General features: G+C 36.8%; 1 protein-coding gene across 30 annotated transcripts in view; it reads left to right on the forward strand.

Annotated features, from left to right (window-relative positions):
- Positions 1–22,075, forward strand: part of NRXN1 (neurexin 1) — a 706,226-nt gene that overhangs the window by 313,481 nt on the left and 370,670 nt on the right. For all 30 annotated transcript variants that reach the window (XM_027659276.1, XM_027659316.1, XM_027659314.1 and 27 more), the window contains 3 exons: positions 6,249–6,371; positions 11,564–11,945; positions 12,470–12,660. In XM_027659276.1, the coding sequence (XP_027515077.1) occupies positions 6,249–6,371; positions 11,564–11,945; positions 12,470–12,660 (696 nt within the window). The remainder of the gene's footprint in view (positions 1–6,248; positions 6,372–11,563; positions 11,946–12,469; positions 12,661–22,075) is intronic.

Raw genomic sequence — 22,075 nt, forward strand, 5'->3', positions numbered from 1 at the left:
ATCCAAATTTTGGAATCCAACATTCCTGGGTTGATTGTTTTTCATAACCTTCTATGGATTTTTATTCTCCATTGAATTCACTGTGTATGGTGTTTCTCCTTACTAGTGAGCTAGATCAATATGAAATGCAGTCTGTTTGTAGTTTGGTCATGTAGAGGGAGCCAGTAGAATTTTCAAAAGTGCTTTGCTTAGCTTTCTGCATTTCTTTATGAGTGCCTCTACAGAAAGAGATTTAGCATTATATTCCTCTTATTCTAAAGAATATGAGCAAATCTCTTCTATGGCTAAAATGAAGGCTAATGAATGATATTAGCAATTCCAATCTCCTTTGTTTTAATTTTTGAAATGTCATTTTTATTTAAAAAAAAGGTAATAAAAATACCCTGAACTGCCAATACATCACCCAAATTACAAAAGCAATTTTACCTGTAGTAAAGCTGTTGTGGGCTGGAACATTTTGATCAAACAGTGCAAGACTGATAAGTTTTGCTTGATATAATTCAGTGAATGTGCTATTCTTGTGGAATTTTCTGTATGAGTTTTTTGGGAACAAAATATAGTGGACAAAATTTCTTTGACCTGCAATAAGGCTTTCTTAATTTAACTTATCGGTTAGCTGTAAATGATAACATGACACATATTTTTAATCTTTAAAAGACAGTGTAGTTTTTCTATTGTCAAGAAACATGCATAGTCAGGGAATTTCAGGATGATACAGACAGAGTAATTTAAAATATAGTTGATCCACTGTATTAATTGACTTTTTAAATTCAAGTTTACACATGAGTGTTTTGGAAACTCAGAAATGTTTCTGCAACCAACCACCATAGAAAGGATAGTGAAGGTTAAGATGCCTTCCCTTGTATGTCTTGTGTTTCTGTAGCTAGTTCTGGAGGAAACTTTTCTGAACTTTTTGTGCTGTAGACTGTATGCAATATAGATGCCTCATGAGCTTTGCACAGTGACTGTGACTGGCTGAATGCTGGAACAGAAGCCTAGATTAGAGGCACACTAGGTTTGCTCTGGAAAGCAACATAAATGAAATGGCGCAAAGTTCTCTGGTTTGACATCAGGTATTTACAATAACATTCTTAGGCATCTCTCAGAGACACTCAGCTGTCTATACATAGCAAGCTGAATTGTAAAGTATGCATTATTTTAGCTGTAAAACTCTATCTGAAATCCTGGCAACCCTGACTTAAAGTAACATTCTGTATTAACTGAAGTGATCTCAGGGTTTTGTCTTCTTGTCCAAATGTCTTTTTGCCTAAATCCCACCTGATATTGATAGCTGTAGTATTCATAGTTTTCTGTGAGCATACTGAAACCACTGATCTTTCTTATGCTGACCGATAAACAGATAGTAGTGACTTGCCTGTATCTAACTTGGGTTCCATAGGTTATTACAGCATTCACTGAACCATCCAGTCTCCCTTGCTAGTCTCTATTTACTTTGTCCTTCTTTCTATACTTCATTTTTAATATCTACTCTTGATTACAGAACTGAATGCTCCAAGGATTTTGGTATGTGCCTTGGTAGTGGTGGGTGGCATTGTAAGAACCAATAATGATTCGGTGTTTGGTTCAGACAACTAGATTTGAATGTTTTGGTGCAATGCCAAAAGCTGGTACCTCCTTTCAAAAGGATCAGTAGGTTTTTTATGAAGTTCTGTTTAAATAGTTGATTAAAATAAAAGCACCACGGGATAGATATATATTAGAGAAAAAAGTATGCATATCACCATTAATCGACTGATTCATTTGAATTCAGCAAATCTTCAGTACTTGAATTAGGCTGAATAGGCTCCTGACAAGATACTAAAGAGAACAGAAGTCTCCAGAGAACATTTAGCAGGTTCAGCACACTGAAAATAAGATTTTTTGTGTTGGAGGTTCATACTTTTTTCCTTTAGCTTTGAAAAGGACCAAAGACTGTTAAGTTCCAGCTGAGGTGCTGACAACAAAGTAAGCTCAACTTTGGGTGCCTAAGTAAACCTAAAACATGGAATTTTTGGGACTTTACATTTATATGTCCTAGTTTATAATGAACTGCAACATCAAGATTTGTACCTGTATCAACTGACTGCACAGTCTGCATTTTGCTGTGTAAAAGGATAGTGGTCCAAGCAATTACCTGCTTCTAAATGGATGTGCAAATTTACTGGCATGATGGACTATGAGCAAACTATGATAACCATAAAAGTGCCAGTAGTTTTTTATTTGGTACTATTCATTTGCTCTAGGGACACATTAAATCTAGTAGTTATTTAAGCCTTAAAAACAAGAAAAGAGCTGAACACAGACGTTTATAATAAATTTCATACTTAAGCAAGAGGAGATACGTAGCGGATTTTTTTTCCAGTTTGCATCTTGTCTCAGAAAGGAAAGGTTTATGAATGAGATATTAGTATCTGAGAGAATCAGTAACTCAGAATGTGAACCAGGGCTGGCTAGGTACTTGAAGCAAATTAACCCTGACCTGTCTAGAAAGAAACAAATGAATTCCAGGTGAAGGACAGCATGGGAAATAGAAGCGGAGCGACATAAGTTTGGAAAAGTAGTATCAGTCCATGAGAAAAAATTTTTTTTTTTTTTTTTTAATTGGGATTCTTACTTTTCTTTTTGTGGGAGATATTGAATTTTTTTTTTTTAAAAAGCCTAGAACAGCCACCTGCCAAAAAAAAAAAAAAGTGGCAATATGCCAATTCTTATTTAAATACGCTTATTTAAGAGCACTTTCTGCTGCTGTGATTTAAATGAAATGGAATCAGGTCAGTGTAAAGTCAGAATAAGACTGGAGAGTCAATGATTTACTAAATATAAATTTATAGTAGATTCATTATAAAGTAGAGAACTATAAACCAGGGCAGAAGAAGACTCTGAATGGTTATGATCTCAGTAATGTGATGTTTAAATTAGTTTTAGGTCAATATATTTGAAAGTTAGTGAAGAAAGAACTAATATAAACTAGCTTTGAGGTTGGCCAATGCCATTTAACAAGATGTGTTAAGAGTCTTCTTCTGCAGTTCTGGTACTCTTGTGTGGTCTCAAGGGATTCCTACAGGTTTTTATGTTTAAGTATTTAGATAATTTTCTCCTAAGTACTCTGTTCAAAAGCACATTTACTGCTCTTATATGCAAAAGTATATTCTTGGCCAGGAAGCAGCCCAAGCACTGCATTTGCACAGGAATGCTGAGCATCCATTCTTCCTCATCTACGTCTCCAGCTGCCATGGAAAACTGTACTACTTTGCAGAGATGGAGCATGATGGGACAGGTAGAGGCACAATACCTGGGCACTGCATCTTGCTTTTTGGTAGTTTCTTGTCCTCTCTACGACAAAGGAAAAGCCCTTCTATGTTAGAGATCAGCTTCAGGAAAGAAAAGTCTCTTTACCATGTGAGGTAGCTAGTTTGCACAAGGCCAGGACTGTTTTCAGTGCACTGCTCCCCTAGCATGTTATATCCAGGTTTGTCCTTTTTATAACCCTTTCACCATAGGTCCCATTAATCCTCTTTTGGATTGCGTGCGGTGTGAACAGACAGCTTACAAGTAGTTCTGACCTGATTTTTTTTTTACTCAGAGTACTCTTACAAGGAAAATAGACTTATGCATAGGAAAACATACATTTAATTTTACAACAGGAAGAGTTTGCAAGTCCCTAGCCATTAAAAGTTAATAGATATATTTGCTTGTATAAATGTGAGCAGCCAAATTGGATTTGATATTTATATACACCAAGGCAACTTCACACGAATGGTACCCTACAGAGGGTTCTTAATGTGAGAGTAAATTAAAATTGCATATGCTTTTAGGTCTTTTAGAAATCTGAAGTGAGATAAGGTAGACTGAGTAGTTCAATTACTTTAAAAATTAAAAAAAAAAAAAAAAGGAGTTGGACTAACAAGTGAAGAAGTGTAAATATATTTACAATAATACTAAATGATGTATTTCTAGGCAGGCCTATTGACTCTCACTAAGTTTTTTGCTCATGTCATCTAAGCATTTTTTGTAAATTCATCCATTGCTGTTAGCAATTGCTTCCATTGAAGTACTTAATAGAATAATAGAAATTGCTTAAGAGATCTTTATCACCCCATTCAAAGAGAACATTATTTACTTAAGCTTTATGCAAAAACTGGTCTTTCTCTTGTCAGAAAAAGTAAACATGTAAGGAACAGAATGACAGGTAGTTGACACCAATCATCTCCTTCTGGTGGGTTCAAACACCTTTCCTAACTTAGTGTCAATACAGAGACATAGAGAAACAGTATCAGAATGTCACTACCTTTGCTGTAGCTAGTGTTTTTGTTCCTGGAGATCCCTTGGCATGCTCAAAATAGCAAAAGTTGCATATAAAAGCAGGACAACAAACCAACAGGAATTTAAAAATGCTGATATAAAATGGAAAACATCTGAGATGAAAATGTCTAGTGCGCTGGACAGCTGCATCAAGCTCTTTGTGTCCTTTTCCCTCTGTGCAGTCCTGAAGTCAGAGAGGCTTTGATTTTAGATAATGCCATATAATACCCATTTATGAACAGACCTCACCCATCACACTTAGCCTGTGCTGACTGGAAAATAATCTAAGTAGAAACGTGAGCAATTTCAGAGCTAGTGGCATATCCCTTTCAAAAGAAGACCGACACATGGGATGTAGTCACCTGGAAGGGACACAGTGGAGATAATGTCTGACTAAGGGTAACCATAATGTTTTTGTATCAAAAGTTATTTTATTATGTGCCTCTTTTACAGAATCACAGAATGGGTAAGCTTGGAAGGGACCACAGTGGGGTCATCTGGTCAAACCTTCCTGCTCAAGCTGTGTCATTGTAAAGGACATTGCACAGGATTGTGTCCATATGGTTCTTGAATATCTTCAAGATAGTGAGGGAGACTCTATAACCTCCCTGGGCAATCTGTTCCAATGTGTGGTCACCCACAAAGTAAAGAAGTTCTTCTTTGTATTCAGCTGGAACTTCCTGTGCATTAGTTTGTGCCCACTGCCTCTTGTCCTATTGCTTTGCACTGCTGAGAAGACCCTGGCTCCAGCTGCTTGACACCCATCCTTCAGATACTTACGTGCGTTAATGAGCTTCCCTCTCAGTCATCTCTTTGGGAGGCCGAACAGGCCCAGCTCTCTCAGTCTTTCCTCATAGGAGAGATGCTTCAGTCCACCAGTCGTTCTTGTTGCCCTCTGCTGGACACACTCTAGAAGCTCCATCTCTCTCGTACTGAGGCGATCAGAAATTAATTGGCAAATTTTAGTTATCAGCAGCATTTATTCTGCCACAGGAACTAAAAAAACAGACCAGGGACATCTGTATTTTACAAGAATATAATTTGTTAATTGCAGATTAGCTTTACATTTTGGACAGCCAGCATATAATTTTTGAGTGATTCATTCAGTGCTTGTTCAATCACCTATTCATATCAATGACAGTTTAAAGTCAGAATTTTTCTTTTTCTCTTTCTCTTCTTGGTCAACAGTGCAAGTGACAATTTCCACTCTCCTTTTCTTACATGAAAATTTTTCCTAGGTATTAAAGAAATCCTAGGTTTGTGAATACTTTGGTTATTGCACATACATTGTGCTATACATAGAATTTGCTTCAAAAATGTTTTCTGTACTGCTGACAGAAATAGCAGATTATAAAAAAGGTATCCATTAAATGAAAAAGGAAAGTATGGTTCAAAGCTCTGCTAACATAAGAAGGTAGTGGATCTGAATATTAGCAAGTCATCTAGATGATCAGGTAATAGATGATGTTCTGAGAAGTCCTAATAAACAAACAGAGCCTAAATGAAGAGAGAAGTTGACATAAGTTAAGAAAAATATAACACACATGCACACACATTTACCACTTGTTATTTTCCACCAAATAATGTTTAAAGAAGGAAAAAAAATCAGTCTTGTAAATGCATGCTGAAGTTCTTTTGGCTCAGTAATCCCATTTCTTAAAGGCCTGTATATTTTTGAAAAGTGCACAATTAAATCCACGTTGACTGTGCCTATTTATGAAAACCTGGTGCATATAAAGTGCATTTACATAGTTTAATATACATTAACAGTGTTTTAATGTAGTAGTTCTACACTTGAGTTTTGCTTATACTTGGTAATTTTCTTGCTTGGTGTGACTTTTGGTGAGTTTTAACATTTGCCCAGCGAGTCTCTGTCTCTCTCTCTGTGAGGTTCACATGTAAACTGATTTAAAGATTGCATAATGACTGTTTGGCATATCCTACAGGCAAAGGTCCAGAAACCCTTTTTGCTGGCTATAACCTCAATGATAATGAGTGGCACACAGTGCGTGTGGTTCGGCGAGGAAAAAGTTTAAAGTTAATGGTGGATGACCAGCAGGCCGTGACAGGTAGTGTGTCATTGTGACTCCGTGTTACTGGGGGGAAACACAAAACAAAAAACAGCAGAAGTAAAATGACTTTGTCTGAAAGCAACAGGTGCTTTTTTCTTTTCTTGGGTAGGATTCAAAAGCCATGTTATGCTTCTTGAAATACTGTTACAACAAGTGTGTTATTACACTTGATATTAATGTTGCTCTAAGGTTGCTATTGAAATTAGTGAAAACCTTCTTGCTGACTTAAATGAGTGTTTTTGCACAGTAATTGGGGAGAAGTGATTTAATACATCATTAATGAGAAGGCAAGTAAAATGCTTTTGCCAACACATTGTTAGAGCTAAACTCTAAGCCATTGCTGTAAGAAAGAATTTAATAAATGTTCGAAGGATGTTCTATTGTGTTTTAAATCTTGCATCAGCTGTCCTCAATAATTAAATATTAGGCAACAAATACTAAAAATAGCAGTTGGCATGGGAGAAAAAATTACATGCATGCCAACAGATGTTAGAAATATATTTGTATGTATGTATTATCAGAAAGGGTAATAGAGAACACATTGATTTTGTTCTGTAAAAAGTTAATGGTTACATATGTGTTATTAATAGCAACAGACCTGGCTTCTGGCCCTCATTCCTTGCACAATGCAATATGCCTAATTTTGTGATAGCTATTTAATATTTTTCTTTGGTTTTGGGTAGCATTAAATAGCTTTCATCATTGGTTCTAAGCTTTGTTAAAATGATAACAATTAAAGTGTTTTTTTAAAAGGAGTGCACCTTCTTTAATAATCCCTTTTCAACTCAGCAGGACACTGAAGACCATGTCACTGGTAGAAAAATAATTGCTATGTATTCAATAGTTGCAAGAATATATTTTCTAGAATTAAAAATTACCAATAGATCTTCCAGAGGTGAAGTCTGTGTATGTGATGATGCTTAGGGTCATTCTCCTAAGACTGTAGATGACCTAAATAATTTATTTTCTTTTTGAAATTAAATTTATAGTTAGAAATGTATATATAAATACATAAATTTAAATTTATGTACACTTTGGAGTAAGTGTACTGAAAAATATTATAAACTTGCTGCTTCAACTACCACTCAAATAATAAGGCATATTCTAATATAGAGGAAGATATTTAGATCAAAATCTAGCATCAAGATCCAAATGCACAATTCCTGGATTTCTCATGGCAGATTTCTAATTTACAAATATTACAAGTTAGGAAACCACCAAGAAGTACTATTTTCACCTTTGGGTTCAGTCCCAACTGCTCAATGCAGCTTCATGAAAGTTCAAAATATTTATGAAGGATTAAGGAGGTTTCAATCATATAGAGTTTAGTCAGGTAAAGTAATAAGTACAGAATACAGGACTAAGTTCTTGTAATCCCTTTTCGTTGTGGATAACTATAGGTTCTATCATGGTATTAGCAAATAGCTGAAACACTGGAACAGGATTCCTTAGGGTTGGTGCCCTAAGCCTGTCAGTGTTTCAGAGACATTTCAATAATGCTCTTGATAACATACTTTAACTTCTGGTCAACTGTGAAGCAAACAGGTAGCTGGACTAGGTGACCATTGTAGGTCTCTTCCAACTGAAATTATTCTATTATATTCAATTCTATTTTATTCTATTTTATCTGCCAAAGCAAGTGAGTCCTTTCAGTTGCCTCCTGATCAATCAGAAGCATTGCCTGTGGGTCCAGATTTCTGGTACAACACTTGTATTCTTCTCACATCTCAGTATCTGTATCAGAAACTAGACAGTTGACTTGAAATCCCTCTCAGTTCTTCAAGCTGGAAGTTGCCTACATTTGCATAATCCAGAGATGTTTAATGTTGTTCATCCAAAGGGAGATAGTTACCCCAGTATTTTGGAAGGAAAGTCTTCTTCAGCTTCCTAAACTCCCTGCAGGAAACTGTAGCCAATTTGTGGCCTCCTCCACCACTGATGAGAGAACTGGCATAAGAGAAGGAACAGAGGGAACTTGAGAGTCTGGTAATGGGGGAATACACTGTTAGTCCCAGGAATATCACATTTTCTACACAGAAAATCTTTATTGTCATCTAAGGACTGTGATTTTTTTTAATTTAGTTTGCTTGGGGTGTTTTTTGGATTTTGTTTGTTTGTTTGCTTTAGGGGTTTATTGTTGTTTTTTCAACTGTGAGTATTTTCATGCCTTTGCAAGTTTAAATTTCAGATAGTTTCAATAGAATTTAATGTATAGTAGCTCTGAATTTCCTGAAAGCACAGGGTAAGAGTTGCCATATCAGACTGGAGTGTGCTTGCTCTAAACTGCTTAGAACTTTTCTTCAGGTGTCCCAACAATCAGAAATTTGGTTAAAATATAACCCATTTATATCTCATATGAAAGGTTACTATGATGTTATAAGGAGAATAAGGAACAAAATTGACTTCCTACTGAAAATTCCAGCTTCCCCCTGCCACACATTGTGTTTTCTTTTTTTGATTCCTTTCCTATGTCATACATGAAAAAAAAAAACAAACACCAAATGCATCAGATCCAGAAAGCTTAAGATGAAGAGGAAGTCATTAAATAATTCAACCTGACTTTCCAGTTTTTACAGATTATAAAATATCAATTATTCATCCATGAATTGAGCTTAGTTATCTTTGACAAATACATAATGTGTGCATGGATAAATAATATAACACAGAATCATAACTAGCTTTCATTGGAAGTCATGCAGATGGTTTCAGAGATTTTGCTCATCATAAAAGAGTTTAAATACTTGCAGCCCTGATACACTTTGTTTTCTGAAAATGTGCAGAAAATAGAAGTGAACTGATGGAGGTCACCAAAGTTGGAAAGTTGGATAACAGAATAGATACCTAACTTATGGTTATGAACAGAAATTCAATTGACCTGTTGTATTATGTCCCAGACATTGCAGCAAGTAGTGCATTTTGTACATGAACTTGGTAAGTTTAAAAAAAACAAACAATAAACAAACAAACAAACAAAACCCAAAACCACCAAAACCCATAAAAAAAACCCCACACAAAACCCCAAATGTCCAACCTTGTAAGTACAAACTGCACTCTGTCTCTTTTTCTTCATTGCAAATCCCATGAAACACTCACTTTGTGAAGTCTCAATCTTGTTAGAGTGTTTGTAGAACTGAAATATTAGAGGGAAACTTGGGATGTGAGCCCAGATTCTGGAACTTTTTATTACTATGCTCAAGAAAGTAATACATTTAATGTAGTGGGGTTATTGTGCTATAGGCCAAAGCTTAGTGGATTTTTGCCATGACATTAATGAAATGCCATCTGAATTGATATGAGGCTGGAATACATAATGTTACCCTCTAAAACACGATCCTCAGTTCTTTGGCTGTGAACCAACATACAGCTCTTGTCCTTGCAAAAATTACTGATTTGGCATTTTTCAAGGCAACTCTCTGACTCATTACTGCAAGGAAGAACCAGCTTTTGCTTAATACATCAGGGAAAGTAGTATTTTCAAAACTGATGTTTAGAAACAACAACATCAAGACAACTGTCCTTGGGGTTTAAGGTGTCTCTTGCAGTACACTGCCATATGAGTACAGATCCCAGACAGTGATGGTGTTTAATGACATCCCTAGAATAAGTTCTCATATAGAACTCACCCTGAAGCTAAGTAAGCTACTTATAAATATTGATCATAAATTATTAAAGCAATTTTTGTGTGCGTGTGGTCTGAATAGTGTTTAAACTTGCAGAAGTCTTTTCACTGTAACTTCACTGATTGCTGTACTTGTGTTGTGACTTAACCTGTTTGTGAATTCATCTCCCTGGGCAAAGCCCACATATCTACATTTATCTTTACCTTGTTTTTTCCCTGTTCACACACACGTACACAGACATTTGCTTATGAAACCTATGAAGGTACAGCTGTGTAAGACTACCACTAGGGTTTCTGCATCACTGATAAATGTGTCCAGCCTGGGTCACAGCTCACATTCTTCTCTTGGAATAGTATGTTCAGGGAGGGACAGAGGGAACTTGTCTTGCCAACAGCTTTGTACTGCCACTGTGAGAACTGAAGTTTTATGCCAGCATTAAGTCCAGGTTGGATAGGTCTGCTCTTCACCTTCTCTGTATCATAAGAGACATGAAACAGTTAAGGAACTGGGAAATCTAGGGCATGGTTTGCAAAAGGTACATTAAGTGATGAAATCGATTAGTAATAAAAAGCTGTTTTGTCACCATACCCACACAATGTGACCATGAATCAGCCTTGTGATAATACTGCCCTAATTCTTCAAAATAAGCATGGGAAAAAAATAAGTTCTGTTAGAAAAGAGCTCTCTTCAGTGGACAAATTTTTGATGTTCTGAGAAAAGTATTTAAAAACTAGAATAAAAACTTACCTGACCTGTTTGCAGTGTATCCTGACAGTGTTGATCTTTTCCTTCAGATTAGCTATAGGGTCAGCAAATTTCAGTCTTTTGCTCTGCAGGGGTCCTTGCATGACAAAGAGAGACTCAAAAGCATCTGTGGTGCTTCCTTTTGGCCACCTTTCTGATGTAAGCAAGTCCCTTGTTATTTTCAGGATTACAAGACACTGGCTTACAGTCTTGCTACAGACTTTCTGCTCTGCCCATCTCTTGGCCCTTGCCCCTTCTCCCGTGGTTTATTCCCACAGTACAAAGCTTAGTTACTCTCAAGTAACTGTCTACCCTTGCACAACAGGGGTTTGCAGCAGAGCCAGCATTTATGTACCTAAGACAGCTGAAACAGGAATCATTCCTACCTCTAGCCAAATCATGCACTTTTAAGCAAACCACATGGAATAACATCCCTCAAACTTTTATGTCTCTCTTTCATGAAACTCTGATATTGTTGGTTTAGCTCTAAGGTTGGCCTTTGTGGTTTTCATGTTGAATAATTGCACTTGTTTACAGTAAAACCCCACCTCTGGTAAAGTGTAACCAAAGCGAGGGATTTTGTTGGCAGTTCAATATACTGTGGTATTGTGCTTCAGTTTAGACATATTGCTGTTGGCCTTATTCAAACATACTGAACTCAGTGAAGAGGCTCCTAGATTTACCAGTAATTTGGATGGTTGGAGCCAAGATTTGGCCTTGCACATTCTGAGAAGTGTGAAATTGATGCAGATACTTAATCACATGATGTGCTTTTTGACCTCCCATTTCAGATGCTAACACCTGTTTTCTTGTTACTGTTTAAAGGTCAAATGGCTGGTGACCACACACGACTGGAATTCCACAACATAGAAACAGGAATAATAACAGAACGGCGCTACCTGTCTTCTGTGCCTTCTAATTTTATTGGGCATCTACAGAGTCTCACATTTAATGGCATGGCATACATTGACTTGTGTAAAAACGGAGACATCGATTATTGTGAGCTAAATGCAAGATTTGGGTTCAGGAACATCATAGCAGACCCTGTAACCTTTAAAACAAAAGCAAGTTATGTTGCACTGGCCACGCTACAAGCGTATACATCTATGCACCTTTTTTTCCAGTTCAAAACCACCTCTCTGGATGGATTGATACTTTATAACAGTGGCGATGGAAATGATTTCATTGTGGTTGAATTAGTAAAAGGGTATGTATGGATTAGCATGACAAAACCAGTCTATTCAAAACGTATATACAGGAGAAATACAAGGGAAAGTTTAGGATACAAGTCTTTATCTGACTGGATATATATGATTCATAATGTTTCTTCATGTTAAACTTGATATGCTTTATTTTGACTCTTTCTTTCAGATGAAGCTAGATGCCTGAAATATATGACAGTAAATAATAGGTATAACTTCTCTCGTGTTTGCCACAAAGAAGTACTAGTTTGTAGCTTCCTCTTGTTCTCTCTCTACGTATGTATGCATGTGTTGGTACATGGAGTGCTCATTACTTTCCAGAAACTTGGGACTGCACCTCAGCTCATCTAAACCAGTGGCAAATTCTCTGAACGATGGTTGCTTCCCCATCTGGCATTCATTGTTGTCTTCTGGTTTTACCAGCACTACTGAGGAGTACAAGCAAATATAAAATATTAGACATATTATTTAGTGCCCCCTTGCTATGTAAAGAAAAAGGAAACTTTTCCAATTTTTTCTCTTTTCCCAGGTATTTGCACTATGTGTTTGACTTGGGAAATGGTGCGAATCTCATCAAAGGAAGTTCTAATAAACCTCTGAATGACAACCAGTGGCATAATGTGATGATATCAAGGGATACCAACAATCTCCACACTGTAAAGATTGACACTAAAATCACGACACAGAGCACAGCAGGAGCCAGAAATTTAGATCTCAAAAGTAAGTACAATTATTCTTGTATAATCTACAGTGAGAGTCATTACAGAATGATAAACAGAATAAATCATGTATGTGAAGTACAACATAATTTTATAAATACCGTATGAAGCCTTTTACTTTATAATAATGAATATGATCACAAGAGATAACATCATCTTAACCTAACAGTGCAAGTTTAGTAGTAGTTCTGCACAGGTAGGTGCAACTTAAAACGTGTGAAAATGCCATGGGGAAAAAAAAAACCAGGAAATTACAGAAACACAGAATGGCCAATATGAACCAAAAGGCGCTTGGGGAGCTAAAGGAGGCCTACAACATCTATGTAAAAACATTGACTTTTACATGAACGTAAGTTACATGAGTGGCATGTGAAAACCACAGCCCAAGCTTTACAGTATGACTACAGAGGCTTCTCAGAACTGCTGATCTCTATGTTAGAGTATTGGGGAACACTTTGACCTGACCCTCACTGTTCAATATTTCACATAAAAACTACCTTGTGCTGGGAAAAGAGATGCAACGCAATTTCAGTATCATAAACTACCTTCTAAGATCTTATGTGGCAGTCCTCCAAATGACTTATAAATACAAGTTGCAAGATGTATTGAACCATAAACATACTCACCTAAATATGTAATATATTGGAATTTCAACTGCAGGTGGGATAAACTTTGTTTTATTGGCCTAAACCTACATGTTATAGATCCAGCTAGATTCTTAAGATCCATTTTGTTAAACCAAACTGATATATATGTATATTTTAAAGTGATAGCAATCATTTCTAAAGGTGGGTTTCTGAAAAGGTAATTTGCATCAGAGGAAAAATATCTTTTTGAAAAGGTGTATAAGTATATTTTTAAAATACTGACTACCTAATCAAACATAAGAATATATGTTCTGGTCATGTGGAAAAGTATTGTGTATTCTAACATTCTTTAAAAAAGTTCTTGTCAGGAGAACCAAAATTTCATAGCAGTCAAAGAAGTACAGTATTTCAAAAGCCAGCATGTTCAAAGAAGATATTAATATTCCATCAAGAGCTTATTCCTTGCTGGATTTTCTTTTATCTACCTCTGAGTCACAGATAATGAGCTGACCTTGGTAATTATTCTGGATTTTGTGATATTTTACATGTTTGCCTCACTTGAAAGTGCTATGAAGATTGTAAGAAAGACTATGAAAACAGTATCTTGATATGTCATAATCTTCAGTAGGTGATTCTCTAATTTATAAACCCAGCATTTCTGATAAAGCTTTTTGAATGGCTCTCACTGCATTCCTAAAATTGTATTTGAAATTTGTGCTGTTATTTCTCATTTTTGCATTCTGTTAAATATTGTCAATGTTTTTGAGACAGTTTAATATTTCAGCGGTATTTTGATGCTGTAGACAAGGAATCCGCCTTGTTCTTCCACTTTTTTTTTTTGGTGGCAAGTACTACTTATGCATATGTATATGTATTTCATGTGTTTGGGTTTCTTCCTAGCAGATAAATTAGACATAGGTAGGGTTCCTGTTACGAACTGATAATTAACTTGACACAGTCACTTTATTCTACATATTTTTCAAACGGAATGTGGTATTTTAGTATGGTGCCTTATTTAAGAAAAGTTTGTGCCATGTGCCTAGTAAAGGCACTAGAGAGCGCTGTGATCTTACTGAATGCGCTGCTCAGCCCAGTCCCAGGGAAAACTCATCAGCGAGGACAACCTATAAAATCCACCATTCCTTTGTTTTCTGCACTTTGAAAATTCTACTTTTGCTTTACACTTTTGAAGTAAAACTGTATCCATAGCGGTTGCATTTTCTAACCTTGAATTCCTTTGGAAAAAAAGAAATGAGGAGCATGAAAAAACATACTGAGATTTGAAGCTAGGAAGATGAATTGCATTAGATGCTGATTTTCTGTTATTCACCACCCAGGGAATGTGTATAGTAAAAGAATAACAAGCCTGACATATTCAGTGCAGGAATATATAGCAAACTTCTTTCTGAACTGTTCTAGTATACACAAGTCCTTCATCTCTGTCTTCTCATAATAGTATGTTTAATTTTATTTTTTTTAATGTAGGCTACTATATTTTTGCTCAATCAGATTCTCTTAAATATGGCATACTATATCATGAGAATTTTGGTTGGATATCTGAGGGGGGAGGTTCAAGATGATTTGTTTTAGCCAGCAGGCTAAAAAGGAGAAAAAATTGCCTTTCATTTCTGTTTTTCTTTCCTTTGTATTCAGTTGAAATGCTCTCCTGTAGTTTCTTCATTTCTATTTTATGTCAGTGTTTCTTTTAATGACATGTTTCTGTTATGCTATAAACACTCCATACACTTTTCTGATACAAGTAGTTATGGTTAATTCATTGTCTTGTGTTATTTTAGTCTTAGCAACAAAGCAAATTCAAAATTCCACTTCCTGCTACTGGTATCAATGGTTATGCTTAACCAGAGTTAAGTAAAATATAAATCTGTACAGATAATATAGAATCTGTAGACTTTCTGAATAATTGTAGAGTTACCAGATTTCTTATGCTGAAATCCAAGCCAATCCTGGAAAGATAAATCCCATATATGCTTTTTTTTTGCAAATACACAGTGAATTCAGCGTGAAGATAAGACACAGATTGTGTTGTAGAGCCTGCACAGCATGGAAGTTGTCTGGGAAAGCAGACAGCTTCCATAAAAGTATGGGAGAGAATTTCCAATATGTTTCCTTTTGGGCGTAAGATTTGGCTATATAACACAGAAAGTTCATTATTAAAGATGTTGGTTCCCTCCATAACCTCTGGTACAATTTCAGTGGGTACCTGTGGAAACATTTATATTAAATTCTCCAGCTTAATTATTGCTGTAATTAGATGGGTAAATTACAAGTTGGAGACAAACAAATGAGTGAAAATAATTCTGTGTTTGGATTCCAAGAACTGTGTTATTTTTCCCAGCAGAGAAAATTAGCAAAGTGTACTCGGGTGCAGTTCTAGCAGATAACCCGTAAAGATAAATGAGTCTTACCAGCAAAAGCAATGCAGCTCAAGCCTACCAGCACTCAGTTACACAGCAAATTTCCTTTCATATATTTTAAGAGCAGATTCCCTGCCCTGCTTTCAGTACAACTCAGATGGTTAGGACAGCTGCAATTCAAGGCCTTCACAGACCAAAATAGTTAGGTGGAAGGAATTTTTGCTTGCTGTACTTAATGCTGTGCTCTTATGGTCTGAGGGGTTTTAGTAGCCTTGAGGGGGCACAGAATTACAAGTGAAAGTGGAATTTGACTTCTATGATGGAGTAAATATGTCAGTGGTCAAGGGAAGGATTACATGTGTCATTTATCTGGACTTCTGCAAAGCCTTTGACATGGATACCCCCCAACATCCTTCTCTCCAAATTGCAGAGAGATGGATTTCATGAGTGAACTGCTAGATGGATAAGAAAGTGGTTGAACAGTCACATCCCGAGGGTAGTGATCAAAGGGTCAGAGTACCAGTGGACATCGGTGACAAGCGGTGTCCCTCAAGGTTCCATATTCAGATCAGTGTTATTTAATATCTTCATTAATGGCAGAGATGAAAGGATTGTGTGCATCCTCAGCAAATTTACAGATGACACGAAGCTGAGTGGTGCTGTTGACACACTTGAAGGACAAGATGCCATTGAGAGGGACCAGGACAAGCTTGAGAACTGCCTGTGGGAATCTCATGATGTTTAATAAAACCAAACACAAGGTGCTACACTTGGATCAGGACAACCTCTGATATCAATCCAGACTGAGGGATTAAGGGATAGAGAGCAGCCCTGATGAGAAGGACTTGGGGGTGATGGTGGATGAGAGGCTGGACGTGACCTGGCAGTGTGCACTTGCAGCCCAGAAAGCCAATTGTATCCTAGGCTGCATCCAAAGCAGTCAGGGCAGCAGGTCAGGGGAGGTGATTCTACCCCTCTACTCCACTCTGGTGAGACCCCACCTTGAGCACTGCATCCAGCTCTGGGACCCTCAGCACAGGAAGGACATTGACCTCTTGGAGCAAGTCCAGAGCAGGGCCGCAAAGATTATTAGAGAGCTGGAGCACCTCTCCTGTAAGGAAAGGCTGGGAGAATTTGGTTTGTTCAGTATGGAAAAGAGAAGGCTTTGGAGTGACCTAATTGCAACCTTCCAGTACTTTAAGGGAGCCCACAAAAAGGACATGAGGAACTTTTTACAAGAGCATGTAGTGACAGGGGAATGGCTTCAAACTGAAAGAGAGTAGGTTTAGATTAGATATCAGGAAGAAATTCGTTACTGTGAGGGGGGTGAAGCACTGGAACAGATTACCCAGAGAAGTTGCAAGTGTTCAAGGCCAGGTTGGATGGAGCTCTGAGCAACCTGGTCTAGTGGATGGTGTCCCTGCCCATGGCAGGGGAGTTGGAACTGGATGATCTTTAAGGTCCTTTCTGACTCAAACCATTATATGATTCTTGTTCCTCACTGTTGCCAAAGAAAAGATGTCTCCCTTGCTGAGACTGTAGATTTTGCAATATCTATATATCTCTTCCCTCTCCACATTTTATTTCCTGTGGTGTGGGAAACTGTAGTTCTGTTAGAAATTATTTTATTTTAAGAGTATTTGAAGATGCATGATCTGCTTTCAAGGAGGAGGACATCCTCAAGCATACTTCGTATCCACTTACCTACTAGGAATTAATCTTCCTTTTGGTTCTCTCCTACACATGTAGGCAGTATTTAATCCCCAAGTGTTTATACACTTTCTTAGACAGCAAGTATACAAAAACCTACAGAAATCCAATCATAATTCTCTTGAAATACCCATCAGAAAATTAAAATACTTTAGCATTTTAACTGTTTATAAATTGAAATGAGAAGTGGAATGGAGTCTTACAAAACAAGAAACTAAGGAACACTGCTGTTATTTTAGATTCAACAATAAGTAGTTACAAACTTTTGTATGAGTTGGTAGTTTCAATACTTCAGTATTCCACCCTAATTTAAACTTTCTGATTACAGATATGCTGTATCCTCCAGAATGATCTGCAGCCATCCTAGTTTTGATATTGGGATGGCTGTATTTTATTTTTTAAGGGAAATCACCATTATGTAAAAAAGTCCTACATAACTAAACATTTTTGGGTTAACCTTTACTGCCTGTGCATCATTTCATATGTTCTTAAGACTTGTTTTTTTTGAATTGACATTAATAATTTCAGCTTGTCTCACTGTCATCATCTTTCACATGGCCTTCCCAAACATCAGTTGTAGAGTCCATTGTAAGTCATATGTTATTTCTGTGCTGCTATATCACTTCATCCTCAAAAAATGCTATTCATATTAGAGCATACATCAGAATCAACCTCCCTGGATTAAAAAAAAACCTGTCTAGATATCTTCTTGTCTGTTTTACTTTTATTTCCATATCTCTCCACTGGCTTTCTCTATTCCTTTGTGAGATAGGGCTGCTGCTGCTATATACATTTGCTTTTTCATTTGCTGTTTTTTTCCAATAATGTGAAAACACTAGTCTGAAGCATTTGGAAAAAAAAGTATCATATTTATTTCTGGTATCACCTCAATAGTTTTACAAATGCACTGAGTTATAATTCTTCTATGCACAAAAAGAGTTGCTTGGCAATTAATTCATCCTTGTAAACTTTTAATGCAATTAACCAAATTATCAGTAGATCTACTAGCCTGGCATATTCATTGATGATTTGTAATAGTCCCTTAATCTATTGATATTTCATTTGCCTGTCAAAGTAGGTTGATCATGTTGAGCTAAATTTGTCTCAATCATAAAGAAGATTTCCTCTTTCAGCAATGGAAATTGAAATTGTTTCAATTTCATGTAGTATTTCTCTATGTTGTTTTATATTGAGCCAATCATTATTGCTGTTTCATTATGTGTTTCTATATTCCAAGGTCTCTATCAATGGCAGTGATTCTTCATATTTCTATTACTAGAGAAACAATGCTTTAAGAAGCATGGAAAAGTATTTTACATAAAACACAAATTTATACAAATGGACAAGTATTAATGCTTAAATTTCTCAAATAATCATGCTTGAGCTAATTGTAATGACCTTGCCAGTGGGCTGTGAACTCTTCATGCAGAAATAATCTGTTCCAAATACTGTCAACAGCAAATAGATCTTCCCAATGTGACCTGTTGGAGTAGACTGTGGCAAATGCAGCTGTTGCCCTCGTGGTAATGCAGGAAAGCAGGCTCTCTACAGAGGAAAACAAGAGACTTAAAACTGAGAACTCTTCTTTGAGGCTTCCTATGTTGCAAAGTTCTAGGGGCAGATAACAATTGGACAACCTTGTGTGATGGGAATTCTAATGGGAATTCCTTTATCCTCCTTTCTTTGCAACTTGTCACATGCTGCGTCTAAATAGCAGTGCTGTCTACCAGGCTGTGAAAATAAATCTGGCAGTGCTGAGCCTTCACAAACTGTATCCAAACCACCAAAATTTTGAGATGGGGAAAAAGATTGAAAATCTACTCCAGTAGTTCTAGATTAGACATATTCTAGTGCTGAGTTCTGTGAAGTTGGTAATAATGCAGTAGTTTGTCAGATCACTCAATGGTGAGCAAGGTTTTTGCTTTCTGCTTCTTCTCCCCTGTTTTTCTTAGTCTTTCACACACATACAAATGGATAGATTTGCCTACATTCCTACAGCTTTTGGCATGCAAGTTATTACAGCTGATGATTATGGAATTTCTTTCAAGCCTTTCTGGAATACCAAGTAAAAGTTATGCTAAGGATAATGCAGGAAACATGGATGCTCTAAAAACTTACCTAAAAATCTGGATATTTAGTATAAATACATTCTATGGCTTCCTAGCACACACCCCCCCCCCCCAACCAAGGAGCACGTCCTAATGGGCTACCATGGGTACAAGAGCACCACTCTCATTGACATTGATGTTCTAACTGAGCAGTCCTTTTGGCAAAAGGGCACCTTCGTGGAATATCCTGAGTCTGGAGGTGATTGTCATGCTCAAGAGTAGTATCACATAAAAAGTTACCCTCTGCAAATCTACATTCAAAATTATAACATTTAGCATCTCAACTCTTTGGCAGCTTTATGTGGAGAATCATGCCTGAAGTACTAGCTAAAGGAAGAGTTTTGTTGATGTTGATCTCTGAGGTTTAGTATGCCTGTTGTAGAGAGGAATTCCTCACTCTTTTGTAAACAGGCTCTCCTAAGAGTATGTGTTGAGTATTAAAGCAGAGTGAAAAAATTATATCAGGAGAAAAAGAGATCTGAGTATAATATGCTGTGCAATTGTCAGCTTCATTAGATTTTGTCTATTTTTTGGGTGTATACAATCTACAAAAGTGGTCAGAACAGGAAAAAAAAGAAGGACGTTTTATGTGCTTGACTGCCTCACCTCTCCACCAGAACCATCCCACTCATACAGAGTAATTGGCCTAGCATTGATTATGTGGGAGATGGATTGCCATGCACATTTATATGGCAATTAGATTTTATTATTTACCATTTAACATGCATCACCAACTTTCTTCACAGTCCATTGCACAAGCAGACTGCTTTGGTTTTGCATCTGTTTAATCTTTTTCAATGCCAGTGCTTTCCATCTAGTCTTCAGCAGGACTAAAAAGAAGCAAAGAGAAATAAAGAGTCTAGGAATCTGAGGATTTTTATTGTCTAGAAAACATTAAATGTTTTTGTGTAATTGTTTCTTGTTTGAGAATGCATGTTGTTTGAGAACAGGATTGTTGGGGAAATGGTAGATTTTAACCTGAAGGAATCTAGGGGATTGTTCAGATGTGAACACTTACCTTTTGAGTATCTACTTTTTTCTATTCAAAATGTAGCTTCTAAGGGCGTTTTTGTGTTGTTGTCGTTTTTCACACACACACACATTTCCTATAACACTGCTTTACTCGCTTCTGAAACATGGGCATTTTTGCATAACCACTGAGCAGTACTGAACAGAGTCAGAAAGTGTAATAAGAATGAAAACTGAGCACCAAGAGGTACATGGAGAAGTGGAGAGCACATTCAGCAGAGCTGAGTTGTAGAGCAGCAAGCAGCATGGCAATAGCATGAGAAAAAGTTTCTAGACAGAAGAATATTTGTGCAAGTATGAAAAGTCTTCAATGCAGTGAGAGTGGCATGGTTATGAGTAATGTAATGGAATCAGGAGTCTTGGAGAAAGGTAGAGCAGCAGCTGTATCTCCATTGTGGACTGATGCCAAAATTGGTGGCAAAAGAAAAGTCTAAGCTGCTCTTCCTAGTGCACCCTTCAGCTGTAAATTCCATCTGGTACCTCTTAATTCTCACTGACTTTTTTTCTGTTAGTGTGGACTATGGTGCAGTGCTACAATGAAATTGTGAAAAGAACGGTATCAGCCAAGGCAAGAAATATCTTCAAAGTTCAATTCTCTTGACAAATAACTACAATATGTACTATGTACCAATAAGGATGCCTAAAGAAAACCCACCATGTCAGCATTTCAGTGCTGGTGATTTCTCTTATTTTTGGAATATCTTTAATGGGGTATTCAGGCAAGATACTGAAAGAAGTGTAGAATTGGGGTGAAAAGATCAGTTTCTATATTCTTTCCCAAAAGAGTGACTTGCTAACCTATAAATTCATTTTTTTTATTATTTGCCTGTAAACGTTTTGCCTTGCTTTGGTTATCACTACAGGGAATGTGAAAGATGAAAGCCACCACCTGTCACAGCATAAAATGGCCTCTTGCCTGAAGTATTTGAAAAGACAGATAACTCAGCAGAGCCTGGACAAGTAAACTAGCTACCCTTTCCCTTCTTAGGTGAGAGAGGGTCTAAAAGTGATAGAATTCATCACTCAAACAGGAAAAATATTTGAAAAGCCTATTTTTCTTTAGAAAAAAAAAAAATCACATCAAAACTAAAAGACATCAACCACAAATCAATACTGAATCTATAGAATACTCTTGGGAGTAAGTGGACATAAAACACTAAGTTTACATTTTCATGTCTTCCCTCAAGTGCCCTTGCAAGTGGTAGACAAAATTCCATCACACTCTACCAAAGAAGCCTGTGAATGTGCAGCAAAGTGCATATTCTCTACTGTAAAGGGGGATTTGAAAAGCCATATGCTGGAACGTATGTGCTGCAGAAGCTGTGTGGACGCATCATTTAAGTCTTTCTCAACTGTCCTTCAGTTTATTGATGGGCTATGAACACAGTGGGCTTCTTGATTTATTGGGGGAAAAAAGAGCAATTATATTTCATCAATATTTTTTAAGGATCAAATACTTTTTTTATATAGAACAAAAAGTAAATGCTTAGTCATGACTGATGAAAGTGGGGAGAAACTCTAGAATGATCACTCATCCTCATCCGCTATTGAGGCCCAATCTCTTTTCTAAAGTATGTTGAAACCCCCTATCTAAAAGAAAAGTTACC

This window comes from Corapipo altera, unplaced genomic scaffold, assembly GCF_003945725.1.
Source record: "Corapipo altera isolate COAL_440 unplaced genomic scaffold, ASM394572v1 48, whole genome shotgun sequence".
In the NCBI taxonomy this organism is placed as follows: domain Eukaryota; kingdom Metazoa; phylum Chordata; class Aves; order Passeriformes; family Pipridae; genus Corapipo; species Corapipo altera.